Genomic DNA, 21,332 nt, shown 5'->3' on the forward strand with positions numbered 1-21,332 from the left:
TAATTCAAAAATCTTTGTGATAAAACAGTGCAGTCTTGTCATACATTTCTGATTCAGTGAGCACAATAAAGATGGACAATTATAGTAGTATTTTAGCAGGTCTGAAACATTTGCCTAATCCAGTCCAATTCTGCTAGGTTTGACAAGCTCCTCTTCAAGACTGAACCAGTCATCAAACATTTCATCATTTGTCACCCTCAGAAGAGGACTCACCACCACAAGCTTGAAGGTAGGACGTCAAACAAGTCCCAGAGATGTCTATTGGGAGGCAGAGGACATAAAGAGTCTGTCATGGTTTGCTTTGGCGGAGTCGATGAGATACAGCAGCAGTGCAAACCGCTGAGCGCATGAAATAAAAGCAGCCAGTGTGGGTTTGAGCCCGACTGTACTTTTTGCGAATAAATTACTGTGGTAGTGTTGCCATGCAGAGTGAACACAGTGTGTGTCTCCCACCCTGATGGATTCATGTAGAAATTGTTAACACAAATAAGCATAGCGGCTTCAAAATGCACTCCTGAAACTTTCCTCTCTTCCCTGTCTCTTGCCAACTGACAATTTTACATGCATTTAAAACAGCACACTTTAATAAAAATGTATATGCAGACAGATACGGAAAAATTTGCGACCATTTGATTCTAATGTTATCGATATTTACAATCTATACTAATGTGTTTCGGTAAAACTTTGTTCTGCAAACTACATTTGATATTTTGAAATTTCAAATTAAATTATTATTATTATTATTATTATTATTTAAAATTACTTTTTAAAATGTATTAACAAAAATGTATCATCGTTTTAAATGTTTATTTTAATATTCAGACAATACCAATGTTTTAGCTTAATAAAATGGTAGTCATTTAAAACAAACAAGCAAACAAACAAACAAACAACCAAACAAAATTATTATACATTTAGAAATGACAATATTTTTATTTGCTGTTTAGAACAAATGTTGTCAGAACTTTTTAGAATAAAAAACACATTAACATTTTACTAAAAACATTGCAATCAAGACAAATAACTAACAGAATATAAAGTATAATCGTATACATGATGTTGTATAAATATTTAAACATTGTATTAAAATAAAACTTCCTTCTAATCTAAACATTTTTTCATCATTAAAGATTTTGAGTACTGTTGTGCTCAGCTGTGCTGCTTTTTTGGGGGCCCTTTATTTGTTTTTGAGAATGTAGATTAGTTTCCATTTTTTTCTTTTCTTTTTTGCTGACTCTAAAGTTTTTTTTTTCTTATACTGACCATAGATTTTTAGTGTAATTAAAAATAGCAACAAATTCAACCACATCAAGTCAAGTTAATGTTTATTTATAAAGAGTTTTTAAAAAACAGCAAGTGTTTACCATAGTTCTGTATAGGCACACATCTAAGCATCTAAAACAAACAACAAATAACGCAGACATAAGACACTCATATGGTATTAAAAGCCAAAGAGAAAACAGAAAGGTTTTTGGCCTGCCTAACACGGAGAGGCACATTATTCCGAAGTTTTGAGGCAACCATTGCAAAAACACTGTCCTGTCCTGAATTTCATCTTTGTGCCTGGAACAGCCAAAAGTAACTGACAGCACATCTAAGTGAAGTTTATTTATAAACTAATTTTAAGAGGATCATATGCTTATGATTGCTTGTAGCTGGTCCTGCATTATCCAATTTATGATTCACCTAAGCCACCATAAATACCCAAAATTCAATATCACAGCTATCTTCATTTTGAAGAAGCCCCTCCTCCACCCCACTCCTCTTTATTTCCTAGATGTGTGGCATGGTGGCTCAGTGGTTAGCACTGTTGCCTCACAGCAAGAATGTCACTGGTTCTAGTCCTTACCAAGACAGCCGACATTTCTGTGCAGAGTTTACACGTTGTCCCCATGATCGCGTGGGTTTTTCCCCAGGTTCCCCTGGTTTCCTCCCTCAGTACAAAAACATGCAACTTAAGTTAATTGACTTATCCAAATCAGCACCATAGACATGCCCCTGGTAAGTAGTTATCTTTTAAGAGCAACCCCTTTCTGTTCATTAGCTTCTACAGCAGGGGAGTTCTCGAGATCTACCTAAGCTCAAACTCCCCTCTTGCTTTGCAAATGGGAGGGAGCCCCGGGCTTGAGGATCTTATGAGCTCAGGGCTCTCTCCTGGGACAGCATGCCAAACAAGCTTTATAGTTAATCATCAGCTAAGTGTGAACTCTTGAAGTGCCCTTGATAGAGTGCACAGTTTAATTAATGCAGAAAGGTACCTTAGTGCTGGTCCATTTAGGGATTTAAAAAGTGAAACTAAAATCTTAAAACGTACTCTAAAAATGAACAGGAAGCCAGTGAAGAGAAACACACAAAAAAAAGTAAAAAACAAATTTTACACAACATGAAATTAATAAAAAAATGACTCTACATTCTCCTCCACATCTTCAATTTGGCATACAATATTGCTCCCGTTTCAGCATATTCTCTCTTCGTGCTGTTCTTTAGCGCAGTTCATTCTGGCAATATTAACTCATCCTTCGATGTCTCCTAGGAGAGACCAAAGAGTGCCTTGGAGCGTCTGTACTCCGGAGAGCCTGTGCAGCAGCGCGGACGCATGAGCGCAGAAGAGCAGCTGGAGAGGATGAAGCGCCACCAAAAGGCTCTGGTACGAGAGCGCAAGAGAACCCTCAGCCAGGGCGAGCGGCAGGCCTCCACGTCTCGCGCTTCCTCCTCCTCCACCTCCAGACCCGTCTCTGCAGACCTGGGATCAGTATGTTAAGAGCACAATGACACATTTGATCCTCCAGAGAGGACCGTCACCCTGACGTTAATGCACATTCAGCTATTTACACTGTTTTGATGGAGAACTGTAAGATTTGGTGTTAAAGCGATCAGCGTTTTTAATGAGGTAGCGTTTGCCGCAGGTAAGTGTGTTTGTGGGAGGTGTTGCAGAAGGAGATGGGAGAGATTTTTTTATCATATGTTGTTGAGCCACATGGATAGGCTTTGGGATAAGAACAGACAGGATGCTACTTGCCAATGAAAGACTTATTATTATGTGTTTAGAGGAGTATTAATGAAAGTTGATGTGCTGTTCATTCGTATTACACTCTGAGGATGGTTCAAAATGTTCAAATGACATGTAGGAGTGTTTAATTTTAACCATCTCTTCTGGTATAGTGAATCAGGGGTGCGTTTCCGAAAACCATCGTTAGCCAACTAAGGTCGCAAGTTACCAACATAGTTCGATGATTTGGCATTTGCCAAATCCGTCATCCGTCAAATCCGTCACAAACTTGTATGCTTACAACTACACCTCTGTTGTTGTAGTTAGAAACATAGTTCCTGACTGTGTTCTATTCCCAGTTATTCTCCCCATGCCCTATTCGTTTAGAACATTCTGACATATAAACTTGAAATTATTAAAAATGAAAAAAGCATTAAAGTCATCTCTCGTGTAATTTGCTTTCAGAATATTTTTACAGTTCAGTTTTAGCGATCTTCATGTGTACAATTGCGCTCCCTTCGCAGTGCACATTAAAAACATTGATGTCATTTTGAACACAGCCATGGCTCATGACAAAAGCTATAGGTGACCTATTATTTAAAAGCGGAATTTACGTTATGTCTCCAAAACTTGTGAAACAACAACAACAACAACAAAAAAACTTAGCATTTGTTAATGCTTTTAATTTATAGTGGGTTATTTATGAAGTATCTGCTGTATATGACATGGGCCTGATGGTTAGAACATTAGAACAAGTAGACTTTTCAAAAAAATAAACAATATCCTACTTAATAATCATCATCATAATCAACATTACTATTATTAATGTTATTATTAAAGTAATTCAATATTTTTTTCATTTCCTATTAAATAATAAATATTAATTTAAATTTCTTAATAAATAGCCTTACTTATTTGTTTATATGATTTATATATGATATTAAAATATGTGTTATCTTTTGTAAGTGATTTTATGTTCATTTAGAATAGAATATGTAATGTTCTCAATAAGATTTGTAAAGGAAACACAGGCTCTAAATGTGCCATTTATATATATTTCAGTTTTTATGGAAAATAAGTGCATGTTTTTACCAAAACTAATGTTGGGTTATTATTTTTTTAAATGTGTGTGTGTGTAAAACGATATAATTTGCACAAAGAAATGATGGGGTTCTCTTCAAAAGAAGTTGTTACCACCTCGTTCAGAGCATCATTATGGGCGTTTTACATTATAACTTACATGGTTCAAACGATGGATCTGCGACACAGAAACTAAAGGTTTTTCTGAAACACTCGTCACTACATCGTTCTTTACCCAATCGATGCACCGTACTATTATAGTTCAGCCGCGAGTTGCGTCGTTGTTTGAGAAACGCACCCCAGAATAGTGTTGAATACTAAATAGCCAGCACTAACATCCATATGCTCATTTAACCCTTGTTTAACAATAACCTACTGCTCTTAATGATAGACAACAGGGTCTGCTGGATTAGTGGACTTGTGTAGTAAGCTGACTTTCAAGCTCTCAAGCCTTTTAGCTCTTCATCACTCAACCGCAATAATTATAGTGCGACTAAATCGTGAAACCATACTCTGTTGTGCTTACTTTACTTGTTTATTAATATTTTTAGTTTTACACTAATTTCACCCAATTTCACTATTTGCTTCTGGCTTTCTAATTGTAAAGCTTACAAAAGTTGCAATATATTCTCCTCACAACTTATTCTAGAGCATTTAATGTGCAGAGAATAAGTGGCATGATCATGTATATCAATTGAAATGTAATTACACAAATAATGCGACTTCTAGATTTCCTGGTTTGTGTTATTATTCTTCATTTAAAAAAATATTGTTTCAATATTTTTATTCCTTGTTTTACCAAAATGTATTTCAAAGTGTGCACTATGACTGATATACAGAATGTATTAATAATTCCGGCATGTTTTTAATCAGTTGTATGGTCATAATGATATAATATTGTAGCATAATTTGCAAAAGGAAGCTCAATTGCACACCTCTGCTTTCCTCTCTTTATCTTTTATGTAGAGTTTTTGCACATGAGAAAAATAAACGCTTTGCTAGTAAAAAGGTAAAAGAAAGTAGTTGTTCTTTTTCTGTCTACTGTGAATGTAAAACCGCAGTTTATTTCATGACACGCTGGTTTATTTTCTTTCCAGTAAGCACAATAAAGCCTGCGAATGAAGCATGTAAATGAAGTCGCAGATGGAGGTTTTTATTCCATCCTTCTCGGTCCGTAGGAGTGTTGTGTGCTACGGTTTGAGAGCTTGAACACGAGACACTTCACACGCAATCACTCCAATCACTTTTACATGATACAGGAGCGCGCTGGGACAATATACAATTACGCTCAGGGATGTCATTCGATTCAGTTGTGTGTGTGTTGTTTCTGTGCAGGGCTTTGCTTTTTCAGCTTTTTATTGAATGTGAAGAATGGATGTTGGATGTAAACTGATATGCTGAGCACAGAGGTCATTTTAGCTTAAGTTGTGCTACATAAGGTTACATAGGGTGCTCTGTCTAAGTAAGGCATTATAACTGTAAATGCTTCACTTTACTTGTTCTGTAAATCAAGAAATGAACATTTCAAAACAAGCTGTTAGATAGGATGTTCTCACAGCTAAAATGCTTCACTTATCTAAGGTTTTTGTCTAGTTTCTAATCCAAGTATCTAAAAATTTAAATCAAGCAAGAATAATTTTCTAGACAAGTACAATTGTTGTCTGGTTTTCAGAATTTCAATTTTAAACCTTTTTCTCTTTAAAACAAGCTAAATAATTGATCCGACTTTACAATAAGATTGTGTTAGTTAATGTTAGCTAATGCATTTACTAACTTGAACACAGGACTGCACAGTAGCTCAGTGGTTAGCACTGTTGCCTCACAACAAGAAGGTCGCTGGTTTGAGTTCCAGCTGGGTCAGTTACAACATTACATTTATTAAAGTATTTTTTCATGTTAGTTAACGTTAATGAAAATATATTCATTCATTGTTAAATCACAGTGCATTAACTAATGTTAACAAGCTTGAATTTGGATGTTAATAATGCATTATTAAATGTTAAACTATGATTAATCAGGGTGTCCACGGGGTCTTAAAGTTTTAAAATGTCCTAAATTTCAAAAACAAAATTTTAGGAATTAAAAAGTGTTTAATTCACTTTAAAGTCTTAAAATCAATTTTAAACAGGTCTAAATTTTCCTCATTTTTTATTTAAGTTTTTTTTATTGCAAAGAGATACAATTTACAACAGCTGTCAGACATTTTTACAGCAAATTCTTTGCATTAAATTCCCTAATCAGGGAAAGAAACCTAAAGCAACACATCCTTTTACATGATCTTCCATTAATCAGGGTGTCCGCGGAGTCTTAACAAGTATTAAAAGTTGATAAATCAATGTAGAGAAATTTAAGGCCCTTAAAAAGTATTAAAAAGGCCTAAAATGCTATTTTGTAAGGTATTAAATTTGATATCAGTTTTGATGCAATGTATGGTTGTATGCTAAAGTTTTCCTGAATTAAATCTGTGTGAGGATGCTGTGTAGTTTATGAAATCAGTGAACTCCTGCTGGATTTGACATCATGCTGCTTTGTTTACTGCAGTAATCAAGTCAACACCATTATTTCTGCAGTTCTATAGGCGCCAAACTGCTGAATTAGCTAAAATAGAATTCTTTTCAGTAAATGAATAATGTTTCAGTTTTGGATTATTTTCTTACATTAAAATTAAATAAATATACTGTACATAATCTTACCAGTGTTTCCGGTTCAAACCTAAAGTGGTTTTAAGGTCTTAATGTATGGAAAGAGTCTTAAAAAATGTTTTAAAAGGTATTGAATTTTACTTTCTGATTCCTGTGTATACTTTTTTTTTTTTTTTGCCCTGCATAATTGGTGCTTTTGAAAACGCTATCGGTTGGGTTTTGGCAAGGAGGAGGGTGGGTCAGTTGATTGGTCAGTCAGTCGACAGCGGCCCCTGGTGGATTTACATGAGAAGAGCAGGCACAAATAGCGCTTGCAAGAGACATTTGAGGTCTTAAAAAGCCTACATAGTGGCCTCTGGTGGATATGAGATAATAAAACTACAAAAAAAGTACCTCCTGGGATGTTTTTAGTGCTCTCCAGAAATGTTTATAGGGGTACATTTTCAGAATGAGCCTGGGTTGAAATAATATGCCAGTGGGCTAAGCAAAATAAACTATTTTTTGATTATTTTACTTATGCAACTTCCAGATGATTTAACTTGTTTTAAAGAGAAATGTATTTTGGTATAATGTTTTTTTTACTTGTCTAGAAAATGCTTCTTGATCTAAGAATTTGTAGATTTTTAGACTGGATACAAGACAAAACTTTAGGTGTGTATGTGTGAGTTCTAGATTGGCTGTTTCAGGGCTCTGTGTGTTTGTGTGCCTTCAGTGGAGAAGAGAGCAGGACTTTGATTTGCAGCTTTTGGAGCGAGCTGTGATGGGTGAGGAGAGACCAGTGGAGCACAAAGAAAGACAGCGCTCTCATTCAGATGAATGGCTCACCCTGAGCAGCACACCCATGAGAGAGCTGGATCTAGAGCCTCTGGACTACCAGCTTGACCTCAGCAAAGAGGTAACCCTACTGCTTAAAGGCATTGTTCGCCCAAAAAAGAAGATTCTGATATCAACAAAAAGCCTTCATCACCATGTACTTTTGTTGTATTCAGAAAATGTGCAGTAGAAGTGAGTTCAAGGAAGCTCTTGAACTCCTAAAGCCTAAAATGTCATGTTCATCATCAGAAGGAGATTCACACACATACTGTATGGAAAGCAGGGCCGAAAGTCATCAAAATATCCTGTGTTTACTTTTATTATCTTTGGCTAATATTTTTTGATGATCTGAAAAATTAAAGTGTGAGAAATATGCAAAAAACATAAGAAACCAGTGAAGGGAAAACCACTTCTTTACACCGCCATATGTTTGTGTGTATAGAGTCAAGCCAAAATTATTCATACCCCTGGCAAATTCTGACTGCCAGTTTTTGTTCAAACGCAAACCAAAGCTGAGAAAAATATTAAATTTATTAAAAATATAAAACCTGAAAAAACCACATGTACATAAGTATAGACAGCCTTTGCCGTGAAGCTCTAAATTGAGCTCATGTACATTCTGTTTCCACTGCTCATTCTTGAGATGTTTCAGCAGCTTAATTGGAGTTGACCTGTGGTCAATTCAGTTGATTGGACATGATTTGAAAAGGCATACACCTGTTTATATAAGGTCCCGGGGTTGACAGTGCATGTCAAAGCACAAAGCAAGCATGAAGACATAGTAATTGTCTGTAGACCTCCTAGATAGGATTGTCTTGAGGCACAAGGCTGGGAAAGGTTACGGAAAAATTCTGCTGCTCTGAAAGTTCCAATGAGCACAGCGGCCTCCATCATCCGTAAGTGGAAGATGTTTGAAGCCAACAGGACTTTTCTTAGAGCTGGCTGGCCATTTAAGCTAAGTGATCAGAGGAGAAGGGCCTTAGTCAGGGAAATGATCAATAACCCGATGGTCACTCTGTCTGAGCTTCAGCGCTCTTCTGTGGAGAGAGGAGAACCTTACAGAAGGACAACTCTCTGTGCAGCAATCCACCAATCAGGCCTGTACGGTAGAGAAGCCACTCCCCGCCTGGAGTTGGCCAAAAGGCATCTAAATGACTCTCAGACCATGAGAAACTAAATTATCTGGGCTGATGAGACTAAGATTGAACTCTTTGGTGTGAATGCCTGGCATTACGTTTGGAGAAAACCAGGCACCGCTCATCACCAGGCTAATGCCATCCCTACAGTGAACATGGTGGTTTCAGCATCAAGCTGGGGGGATTTTTTCAGTAGCAAGAACTGGAAGACTAGTCAGGATAGAGGGAAAAATGAATGCAGCAATGTACAGAAACATCCTGAATGAAAACCTGCTTCAGAGAGCTCTTGACCTCTGACTGGGGCGACAGTTCATCTTCCAGCAGGACAATGACCCGAAGCACACCGCCAAAATATCAATGGAGTGGCTTCACAACAACTTGGTGAATGTTCTTGAGTATCCCAGCCAGAGCCCAGACCTCTGGAGAGTCTCTGAAGAGATCTGAAAATGGCTGTATGCGGTCACTTCACATCCAATCTGATAGAGCTTGAGGGGTCCTGCAAAGAAGTATGGGAAAAAAATTCCCAAATATAGGTGTGCCAAGCTTGTGGCATCATATTCAAAAAAACAAAAAAGATAGATGCGCTGCCAAAGGTGCATCAACAAAGTATTGAACAAAGGCTGTAAATACTTCTGTACATGTCATTTTACAGTTTTTATTTTTTATTTTAATGCATTTGCAACAATTTCAAAAAATCTTTTTTCACATTGTCATTATGGGGTATTGTTTATAGCATTTTGAGGAAATAAATAAATTTAAACCATTTTGGAATTAGGCTGTAACATTAAAAAATGTGGAAAAAGTTTTATGTTTAAGACTATTGGCTCTAAATATCTTCTATACAATGTCTGTGCACCCACTTTGTGTATGGGCACAGTCGTGATTGAGCAAAATATGGAAAATGAAGTACAGCATGCACAGGCCTTACATCTTACTCCTGTATTCCAGAGAATAAAGCAAACCTTGCTGATTTCAACCCAGATAAGACAGTAAATTGTTATATATATTTGTAATTTTTCCTATATAACTATAATAAGTTTAGATTAATTAAACTTAAGTACCAGGTGGAACAGTGTGATATAGTGGGTAGTGCTGTCGCCTCACAGCAAGAAGGTCGCTGGTTCGCGGTTCATTCCGCTGTGGTGACCCCAGATTAATAAAGTGACTATGCTGAAAAGAAAATGAATGTATTAATAAACATACAGAGATAAAAGATTGCCATATGAAGTGATTAAAGGTTGTGTTTGGTCTCAATGCCTGTTTAGCTGTCAAAGCCACAGAAGGTCACCATCCCTGAGCGCTATGTAGACATGGATCCAGAGGAGCCCCTTAGTCCTCAGGAGATGGAGGCCCGACATCGAAAAGTGGAACGAATCAAGAGCATCCTGGCTAAATCTAGGTACTGACACTGCTGTTTTTCATGTTTTCTTGCTATTAATTACACTAGCATGAGACTTTGCGGGGGGGATGCTGGATTTTAGCAAGTAAAAAAAGTAAAGAGCTGTGTCCGTTTTTAAAATTTGTATTGACTTTCTGTCTTTTATCACCACTGAACATTAATTCCTTTGAAACTTTCTTTTTCAAATTGTTGACTTTTCTTCATCTTAACAAACCAATCAGAAAAGATTCTTAGTAATAATAAGTAATAAAAGTACCTCTCTGACAGAATTTTAAAACCAGTCGCAGAGGTTTCTGTTGAACTTCTGAACACATTGGCAAATCAGATGAGTTTAGGCATTCACGTGAGCTTATTGACTGAATTTTAGACTCATATTTTGTATAAATAGCCTTTTAACACTACATTTTATCCCAGGTTATGATTATTTTGAGCTCTTCTTTTAAACATGATTATTGGAGCTTTTTACATTTTTAATTTAGAAACAGGGTAAACACTAATTATTGCCATAAAAGATTAATTTTAAGTTGTCTGATTATTAGAAAGAAAATATTGGACATATTTATAAACATGTTTGCTGTCTTTTGAATTAAGTGCAAATCAATTGAATGCATGCTTGAATACAAATCTTACTGGCTTCAAAATGCTGAGAACATTTTTGTTTTGCTTTTCATTGTGAATGACTTTTGGTGTACCTGTTTGTTTGTTTGTTTGTTTGTAAGTGTTCAGAATATACCTCCTCCAGCAGCAGTAGACAAGCCGGTGGTGCCGGATATAGATTCAGCTCTACAGGAGCAGGAGAGAATCATCACCATGTCCTATGCCTTAGCATCAGAGGCCTCGCTCAAGAGCAAACAAGTGGCAGGTAAACCAACCCAGAAGGATTGCTGTTTAACCAAGCCTGAATTGATCACCTCAAATTTCTAGTGTTCCATTAATGCATTTATCCCACCAAGTCACAATGTTATATGTCTTGGTTAAACAAGGCTAAATTTGGGCTGTCAGTGAAATCTAATAGATGTCTTACAAAAGACATACACGACAGATTAGACAGATTTCACATACACTGTAAAAAAAATGTGGCTCCACATTTTCGATTTGTGTTGAGATAAGATGAAGAACTTATTAGTTTTTACAAATTTCAGTGGATTAATCATAAAACAATTAATTTGTCCTCAAAAAACTCAAGAAGTGTGTTGATTCAGCTCAAATATTTTAAATAAGCTGTTTGAACAAACAGCAAACGTCATTTTTGAGTGTATTTTATGTATTTCATTAACTACTGTTTATTTGATGACTAGAATATTGTTGGATTATTGTTAGACATCTGTTTTCCAAATTGAACCTTGTGTTTGCAAAGATGTCTATGTTTTCATGTCTGTTAGATATCTTTTAAACACACAAAAACTGCTTACTGGGATACTCTATTTTAGATAGCATTCATTCATTCATTTTCCTTTAGCTTAGAAACGTATTTATCAGGGGCTGCCACAGCGGAATGAACCGCCAACTATTCCAGCATACGTTTTACACAGCAGATGCCCTTCCAGCCACAGCCCAGTACTGGTAAACAATTTTAGATGACATTCATTCATTCATTTTCAGCTTAGTCCCTTTATTAATCTGGGGACGCCACAACAGAATGAACCACCAACTAATTCAGCATATGATTTAAGCAACGGATTCCCTTCCAGCTACACTACGCACAATTTACCCAATTTACCTGTACTGCATATCATAGGACTTGTGGGGGAATCCGGAGCACCCGGAGGAAACCCACTCCAACACAGGGAGAACATGCAAAACTCCACACATAAATATCAACTGACCCAGCCAAGGCTCGAACCAGTGAACTTCTTGCTGTGAGGTGATCGTGCTACCCACTTCTCCACAAACCGTGACGTCCATTTTAGATGACATTTCTAAGTCAAAACACTAATCATTTGATGGCAAGTGCAAGGACAGGGAGTTTAAAGTGCACAATATGTGTTAATATATGAATCATAAGTCAATTGTCAGTGCACACCCGTATGGCTCCATTTGAATAGATTAATTTCAGATTTCAAATGTACATCTTGACAGTTCAAGCACTCTGAAAAGATCAAGGTCAATGTGAAGAAAACACTTCAGAATCTGTTATTTGTAATTCTAATCTGACAGTGTCAATAAAACTTCCTAAACCATCACACACTGACAACCTGCAAGCGTTTGTAGAAACGGTCCTCCCCGTTTCAAAACATTGGCGATAGAGGCGTGATGAGTAAGACGAAAAAAAAAGAGCAAAGCCAAGCCTATCAACCGCAACGTTAATAACTGAACATTATTCCTTATTAGCGCAGATCTGACGAGTAAAGATGCTTGCTAATTGGGAGACATGTCGGATCTTTCAGGCTGGGAGGAATCTCTTGATGAGGCCATTTTTTTTTTTCCAGAGCCGATCAATGACCCAGTTGAATATGCACTGGGGCTTGTTCACTCTGCATCCCGTGGCAGCACTTTGAACATCTTTCTGAACTGGCATAAAAGCACAGCATCGTTTCATCTTTACTTCTTACAGAGGCCTCACTCACTCTGCCAGGTCTAACCTTCAGACAGGCGGCAGCGTGTCTCAGTCACACAGATTTACAGTCAGTTCACCCTGACGCGCTGGATCATAATGTGCGAGGCGGTCAACAATAATCACAGTATTTCCTTTGGAGAGCATGTCAGAACAGCTTGTGTGAGGGATCTCGTCTGTGGAGGCAGATCGGGGTTTTGATCACCTGCTGCGCTGCTTTACTTAGTTCATGAATGCTGAAATTGACAGAAATATTCAGTCTGGGAGGCAACACGTGTTGGTTTGTGATATTGCCTGGTTTCACTAACCCTCTTTATAAATTTGTCATGTCTGTTCTTCCAGTGGTAGGACAGTCAAAAAAGGCTTCCAGCTCAATGGGCCAATGCCAACTTGGTTAAAGCTGAAAGAACACCTAGGTTAAAGAAATCCCACCAAGCAGTTCTGTGTTTAAAAGTCATCTAATAGAAATATAAATGTTGATAACTTGGGTAAAACAAGACTATATTTTTGGCTGTGAAAATCTAACAGTATTGGATGTAATTAGTTAAGTAACTAAGTAACTAGTTACTGTGATCAGATTACTTTACATTGAATAAGTAAGAAAAGTTATAACTTTTAATTTTTAGGTCATTTAATTGCAGCTACTTATAATACACATGCCTTAAATAGTGTAAAATAGTGTATATAAATTCAACAGATACATTTCTAAACATAATAGTTTTAATAATTTATTTTTAATAACTGATTTATTTTATCTTTGCCATGATGAGAGTAAATAATATTTGACTAGATATTTTTCAAGACACTTCAATACAGCTTAAAGTGACATTTAAAGGCTTAACTAGGTTAATTAGCTTAACTAGGCAGGATAGGGTAATTAGGCAAGTTAATTTTTAACAATGGTTTGTTCTGTAGATGATTTAAAAAATAGCTTAAAAGTGCTAATAACTTAGACCTTAAAATGTTGTTTTATATATATATTTTTATATTTTATATATATATATATATATATATATATATATATATATATATATATATATATATATATATATATATACATACATACATACATACATACACACACACACACACACAAACACACGACCTCACACACACACACATATATATATATATAAATATATATATATATATATATATATATATATATATATATATATATATATATATATATATATATACATACATACATACATACATACATACATACATACATACATACATATATACACACACACACACACACACACACACACACATATATATATATATATATATATATATATATATATATATATATATATATATATATATATACATACATACATACATACATATACACACACACACACACACACACACACACACACACACACACATATATATATATATATATATATATATATATATATATATATATATATATATATATACATATACACACACACATACATACATACATACATACATACATACATACATACATACATACATACATACATACATACATAGATACATATATATATATATATATATATATATGCAAGTGCTGAATAAGTGCCATCTAAAATGTTTTTTTCAATGACCATTTTTTTCAGCCTCTTATATTTTTATTTAGTTATTTCATGTTAAAGGCAATGAAAGTAACAGTATTTGCCATCAAGGTGAAATAACTGAACCAACACAAGAGCTAGAAACAAAATGCTCATTTTAGGAGACATTTTACCATGGCACTTAGATGTTTTTGCATCTGATCTCTTCATATATATCAGTTCAGTTAAAGCAGATTAATATATATTTCAACCAATAATTATAGAATTTTATAACTTAAGAAGAACACCTTTGTTAGGATGACTGCATATGTGTAGGAAAATTCAGATAAGCAGAGTAAATGTATTCACAGTTTTTTTGGTATACAGATATTTAGCAAAAATAACTCAATATTTAAACCATTTCCAGCTGTATTTGTCCCAATATTACACATTATCTGTAAGTGATTAAATGTTTTAGACATTTGTCAATTTATGGTATGTATGGAGAACAGTGTAATTAATTTGAAACGCTTTGATTTTAAATACTTTAATATTCAAAGGTTTAAAGTTTATAAAGATGTTCTATCAAAGAAGCAAGGCTGCCCTTAAAAAAAAAAACATTAATACTGTGAAAACATTATAATTGTAAAGTTAATTATATTACAAACATCTTGGAAATAATTATTTAATATTTAATGACTTTATGCAAAGCATGATAACAGTGGAGCATTTATTATAAATATTTTTATAAGAATGTTAAATTGTTTACTGCTTTATTCATCCTTGATAAATGTGAATATTAGTTTTATAAAGTCAACTAACTTGTACTTACTGTTCTCATATTGTATTGCACAACTATTGAAGTGGGTAAGCTCAGGGACAACCATGCTGATATTGATAAGTTTAAAGGTGTAGTTTACCCAAAAATGAAAATGTACACACTATTTACTCACCCTCAAGTGGTGCTTTCTGTTGATGATTTCTTTATTCTGTTAAAAACACCAGAAAAGATATTTTGAAGAATGCTAGGAACCTGTAGCCATTGACTTCCAAAGTATTTGTTTTTACGTAGAATTTGTTTGAAAGAAGTAAAGAGTGAGTAAAGGATGACAGAATATTTTTGTGGGGTGAGCAATCCCTTTAAGATAGTGTGTTGAGGAAGGGATGGACAACAGTGTAATTGAGGAAATTAAATGCATATGCAATTGTTTGCAAATCATTAAAATAATATATAAGGATGCTGTATATATAAAAATATATATAAGTACGCTGTAAAAAACATGTATGTACCAAATGATTAATTTAAAGGTAAGTGCATAGTAATTAAGGCACCTAAATATAAAGTTTGTAAAGCTTTCAAAGTGTACATTTTTTCCAGAAGTGACTATTATGTACACTTTTGGTAACAATTTGTAATATCAGGTTACATGGAAGCATTGGAGTTATACTAGTTTAGAATGATGTGAAGGTGTGTAAATAATAGAAAATGTGTATTTTCTCTTTAAACTCTCAGCCCTCTCTTGCAGTTCTGAACTCACAAGCAGCATTTTGTAGTGTTTAGCATTAGTTGACTGTAGCAGTAGTCTTCTGTGTATTACTGCGCCTTTCTTTCCCTATCTGTGCTTCAGCCTCACCGCCGGTTAACAGTCCCACCTCACTCCCTCCACCTCCACCACCTCCTCCTCTTCCTCCTTCTGCTCCTGTCTCTGTCTCTGCGGCTCCGTCTGCTCCTCCTCCCCTGAGCAATGGAATTCACTACACCTTTGTCTAATCAGAAAAAACAAAGTAAGAACTAACCGCTAACCGTTTAGCACGCCAATGCGCCTTTGCTAATTGTTCGCCGTGTGTTTTGGCACCTTTTCTGTTTGCATGTTGCATGATTGTGCTTTATCAGGCTTATGCTGCAGTAGTAACTTCACGAGCAGCGAACAACTGCCTCCACATCTGGAGACGGCGAGGTGTGTGAATTGAATGCGATTTGAGGTTTTTAGTGCTGATAAGCCTAAAAGCTATAAACAAATGCTGTCTTTTGCAATTAACAAAAGCACACACTGTTGTGTCGCTAAACACCGCTTGCATCGCCATCTGTAATCTGCAAAGAGCTTTGTGTTTGGTGTGACTCGCTGTTTTTTGCCATTTTTTTGGAGTCTTTTATGCAAGACACTTGCGCAAGAGCTCATGATTGTGTGTATTGGACACCACAGTCCGGATCTGTTTACACCTGGTATTAAGATGCACTTTGGTCGACTGTATCACAAGTAGAAGAAGGAGACACATTTCAGTTTACTGGTGTTTCACTTTCTACCATTTGAAGTGGTTTTCACACCGGATGCGGAATGCTCTGCGCTGGTCTTCACACTTTGTGCTACATTGTCAAGAGTGCAGTAGGCAAAGCTTAATACTTATAGCACTATTTCTTATGTAGTCTGAATTATTAGCCCCCCTGTATAGTTTTCCTCCCATTTTCTGTTTAACGGAGAGTTTTAACGGGTGTTTCACTTTCTACCATTTGAAGTGGTTTTCACACCGGATGCGGAATGCTCTGCGCTGGTCTTCACACTTTGTGCTACATTGTCAAGAGTGCAGTAGGCAAAGCTTAATACTTATAGCACTATTTCTTATGTAGTCTGAATTATTAGCCCCCCCTGTATAGTTTTCCTCCCATTTTCTGTTTAACGGAGAGATTTTTTTCAACACATTTCTTAACATAAAAGTTTGTTCTGTAGACAATAGGAAAACGATTTGCTTAAGGGGGCTAATAATATTAACCTTAATATGTTAAAAAAAAAATCTAAACTGCTTTTAGTCTAGCCGAAATAATAATAAAAAAAAAAATTCTCCAGAAGAAAAAATATTATAGGAAATACTGTGAAAAATGTCTTGCTCTGTTAGGGACTGATCACACCGAATGTGTTTTTATGTTTCAAAAACGTGAGGCGCACCACACTGCCTTTTTTGTTGACAAAAAAAAGAAAAGAAGCAAGCTTTTTCATGTTGCTCGTCAACAACTGAATCACTGAATCAACAACTGAAACAGGCGAAGCAGCAATAAGGTCGCTGAGTCGCTGGTTCGAATCTCGGGTCAGTTGGCGTTGCTGTGTGGAGTTTGCATGTTCTCCCTGCGTTCGCGTGGGTTTCCTCCGGGTGCTCCGGTTTCCCCCACAGTCCAAAGACATGCGATACAGGTGAATTGGGTTGGCTAAATTGTCCGTAGTGTATGAGTGTGTGTGTGAATGAGTGTGTATGGATGTTTCCCAAAGATGGGTAGTGGCTGGAAGGGCATCCGCTGCGTAAAAACATGCTTGATAAGTTGCAGGTTCATTCCTCTGTGGTGACCCCACTCAGAGTTGATGTTTTTTAACTGCGAGGATACAGCAAGCAGAAGTACAGCATGCGGTAAAATGTGAGGCACACAGGGCACATAAGCAGTGCGTAAAGCACTTGCAGCTGTTAGTAAATCATTTAAAAAAGGTGCTTTTCAATGCAAAAAATCGTGATCGGCTCGAATTTTGGAAATATTTTTTTTTTAAAAATCACAGGAGGGCTAATAATTTTGACTTCAGTTGTATGTCTAGTCAGTTGATGTCTATTTTGAGTGTGAATTTGACTGTCTACGGAACAATATATGTAACCTATGCATAAATAACCTACTACAAGCTGCCTGACTTTAAACAAATCTGATATTTCAAACTGAATTGAGATGTCCCTATACGACAGCTAGTATCATAGATCTCCAGAATTTCTAAAACACATAAACAAAATCAGCTGTTTATTGCTACTTGTGCTTATTTGGAGACCCCTTTTATATTGAATGAATGGGTAAATGTCACTGAGTGCATTTGCAAAAGTTGAACTATTTTTACCTTTGATCAAAGCACGTGCGCTAGCTTGTCTATGGTGTCAGAGGTGCTTGCGCTCTGGTCAGCGCAACAACAAATCTCACTTGCATGATGCAAGCCATTGAAATAAATGGGTTTCATAGCTCAATGCAGTGCTTTCCGCATCCAGTGTGAATGCTGCTGTACTGATTTTTTTAAAGATGATACTCTTGATGTGAGTATATACGTTTTCTGACCTTTCAATGTAATATTGCTGCAAAACCTTGTATATAAACGTAAGAGGAGACATTGGAAAATAAAACAAAGAGCAAGAGCTTTTGTTTTTGCTTTGATATCTGCGATTGCAAACACTGTGAGTATGCTGTGGAATTAGAAATGGTACTAGCTGTATTTGGTGTTCTCCATTTGTGATCAGATTGATGATAATGTACTTTAATACCAGGTTTGTAAATAGGGTTTCACCTTCACCTGCTTTGTGTTTTCTGCTTCCCATCATGCTCCAAATCAGCTCTTGGCTATACTTTTCCATGAGGCACTGCCCACAAATAGATTACAACCTTGGGTTCCTCTATCTTTAATATAGAATAAATCATTATTTAGCACACGACTGACCAAGCATAAGAATTAGCTAGTTTTACCTTACCAGTCCTTAAAATAATAACAATAATATAGAATATTCTATTTAACTATAATTTTAAATCGTTATACTTTGACACTATCCTTCAGACCACCGGGTTTTACCAAATTACTTTTTTAAGTAAAAAAAAAGAAAGATTAGTTATTCTTTTATAACTTTTAATAAGTACAAAATGTGTTCATATTTATTTATTTTTAAATTACACTTTGTGATGGAACACAATTTTACACATATATTAATTTGTTATTTTTATTGTCTGTTATCTTATTTGAAAAATTAAAGCAGACGCTGTACTTAAATTGAGTATATTTTCGTTGTATATAAATCTGCAAAATCGATTAAAACTTGATGCAGATATATTAATAGATTTTATATTATGTAAAACATTAACTGCCAGTTTTGATTACTACATCGTTTAATTCATTGTTGCAAGAAGATAATGAACTAAACACAATAAAGAGTATCGTGAATCAAGCATTTCAAGTAAATGAATAAGAGTAAATAATAAAGAGATGAAAATGTTAATGTTTTGGACTGTCCAAGTTCATTGCATAGACATGAATAAGTGAAAGATGATAATTGATATGTTATTTACCTGTATAATATAGATACTGCTTTTAAGGGTGAAGAAAATATTTATTGTGTGGTTAATTACAGTATATTAACTATTGAGTGGTCGTTTAACTATTGACGTAATGTGATTGACTGTTGGATAAAAGGGTGGAGTGAGCGGATTGTGTCATGCACTGAGGAAGGCATTGTGCCAAAACGTATCTTCTAAAACTGTAAAATAAAGCTATATAAAATAATTCTGAATCATAACCTTCTGAATAATATTATTAACTATATTAATGCACCAAAACTTTTATTACTAGAAGATACTAAACCACATAAATTTGTGTCTAAAAAAAAAGTTTCTCAACCATGTTCCTGGAGGACGACCAGCTTTGCACATTTTCCATGTCTCCTTAACCAAACGCACCTGATTCAGATCATCAGCGCATTAGCAGAGACTGAAAGATCTTTAATGGGTGTGTCAGACAAAGAAGACATCCAAAACATGCAGTGCTGGTGATCCTCCAGGAATGTGGTTGAGAAACTCTGCCTTCAACTATATTAAAAAATAACAATAATAAAATTATCTATATATATATATATATATATATATATATATATATATGTATATATATTGGAAATCTTCAATATCCCCATAGATTTAAAAAAACCCTTTTAAAAATGTATTGATTTTTAATTTGAGTATTGGCCTGTGGTCTCTTGTACTCTGTGGACAGTGCCTTCATTATACTATAAAAACGGTTTGAGTGACTGCATAGCTGCGTTTATATGTTTATTAGCCAATCCATTTAATCACTGAAAGCCTGCGCTGCCTGTGTTATTCTGCTGTTTCAGCAGCATTTATATGAATATGATCTGCATGGTGTGTGTGGGTGTGTGTGTCATGTGCACATGCATATGTTGTAGTATGTTTAACTCAGCATTTTCTCTATTATAACATGCTGCACAGAGAGGAGGAGGGTGGAGAGTGTTTACCTGTCAACTATTTAGTAAGGTAACTCTTGGAATAGGAAAAATGGCTGAAAATGACTCGTTTTACTTTTGTATTCATACGTGTTGGTCGTTTTTGTGTTGTGTTGTGTTATTTTGCTTTGTTTCTTCACTTTTCACATCTCTCGCTCTCTTTATCTCTTTTCCAGCCAAAGCTGTGTCTGGATATTGAGGTGCTGTCACTTTCTGAAAACCGCACTAGTGGTGGACAAACTTAAACTCTGCTTATCCGATCACATCGCTCACATTTAGAGATGACCTATAGCGCACTTTCGGACTCACATGGGAACTCACTCCTGAAATGCATTTGTTTTTGTAGAGCTATCATTTGATATGGACTTGTTGCTGTGGAAACTGCTGTGCGTATGCTGTACAAAGTCTAACCATGATAACCCAGACATACAGTAGAGAGCCATTTTATATCCATTCTTGCACTTTTAATATGCGCCGTATTGTAGAGAACAATGGAAGCTCACATTTTACTTCTCTAGACAAGAAGTTTGGAGTTCAGTTGGAAACTTTAACGGTAACATAATGACTAAATAAAGTATTATTCGTGTGACGCGTCATATACAGTACATGAAGGGTACAAATATATGTCGGATATTATTGTATTTTGTCAATTCAGATGATATTCTTACACCAAATCACTTGAAATATTATTTTTATGTATCCAGCACTGCCAGTTTCCAGTTAGCTTGCCAAATGCATTTTATTTTTGTTGATAAATTTAGGGTGGGGGGTTTGGGGGGGGGATAATGTTAATATTTTCAAACAGGATTTGTTGGGAAATGGGTCGGGGAGGGATATGGCACATTTTTTTTTTAAAGAAACTGTAAATATTAAAGATATTAACAAGCTGTTTGTGTTTTTGTTTGTGTTATCTGGGAAAAAAAAGGAAAACCATTTCAAGCTTCAGAGCAGAAATGATGCTGAGTAAAGAATTTATGAAATGATTTGGAGGTTTTACATTTGCATCACATTAAAAGCAGTTATGGACTCCAGTCTCGCAAGGATAATCTGAAATGGTACATTTTGTGAATATCTTCTGATCTCACCTTGTGTTTTATTCTCTTCATACATATTCAGTTATTAATAGAAAAATATAGTAAGAAAATAAAGAGAAA

The 21,332-nt window shown here is 35.5% G+C and overlaps 1 protein-coding gene across 50 annotated transcripts in view; it reads left to right on the forward strand.

Annotated features, from left to right (window-relative positions):
- Positions 1-21,065, forward strand: part of plekha7b (pleckstrin homology domain containing, family A member 7b) — a 193,890-nt gene extending 172,825 nt beyond the window's left edge. For 19 of the 50 annotated variants that reach the window (XM_073908484.1, XM_073908489.1, XM_073908485.1 and 16 more), the window contains 6 exons: positions 138-229; positions 2,534-2,752; positions 7,424-7,606; positions 9,926-10,059; positions 10,779-10,921; positions 20,355-21,065. In XM_073908484.1, coding sequence (XP_073764585.1) covers positions 138-229; positions 2,534-2,752; positions 7,424-7,606; positions 9,926-10,059; positions 10,779-10,921; positions 20,355-20,377 — 794 coding nt within the window. In that variant the 3' untranslated portion in view covers positions 20,378-21,065. Of the gene's footprint in view, positions 1-137; positions 230-2,533; positions 2,753-7,423; positions 7,607-9,925; positions 10,060-10,778; positions 10,922-15,791; positions 15,949-20,164; positions 20,210-20,354 lie in introns of all 50 variants that reach the window. The other 31 variants (XM_068222607.2, XM_068222610.2, XM_021477813.3 and 28 more) reach the window with 2 other exon arrangements.
- The last annotated feature ends 267 nt before the right edge of the window (positions 21,066-21,332 follow it).

Source organism: Danio rerio, chromosome 7 (genome assembly GCF_049306965.1).
Source record: "Danio rerio strain Tuebingen ecotype United States chromosome 7, GRCz12tu, whole genome shotgun sequence".
Lineage (NCBI taxonomy): Eukaryota > Metazoa > Chordata > Actinopteri > Cypriniformes > Danionidae > Danio > Danio rerio.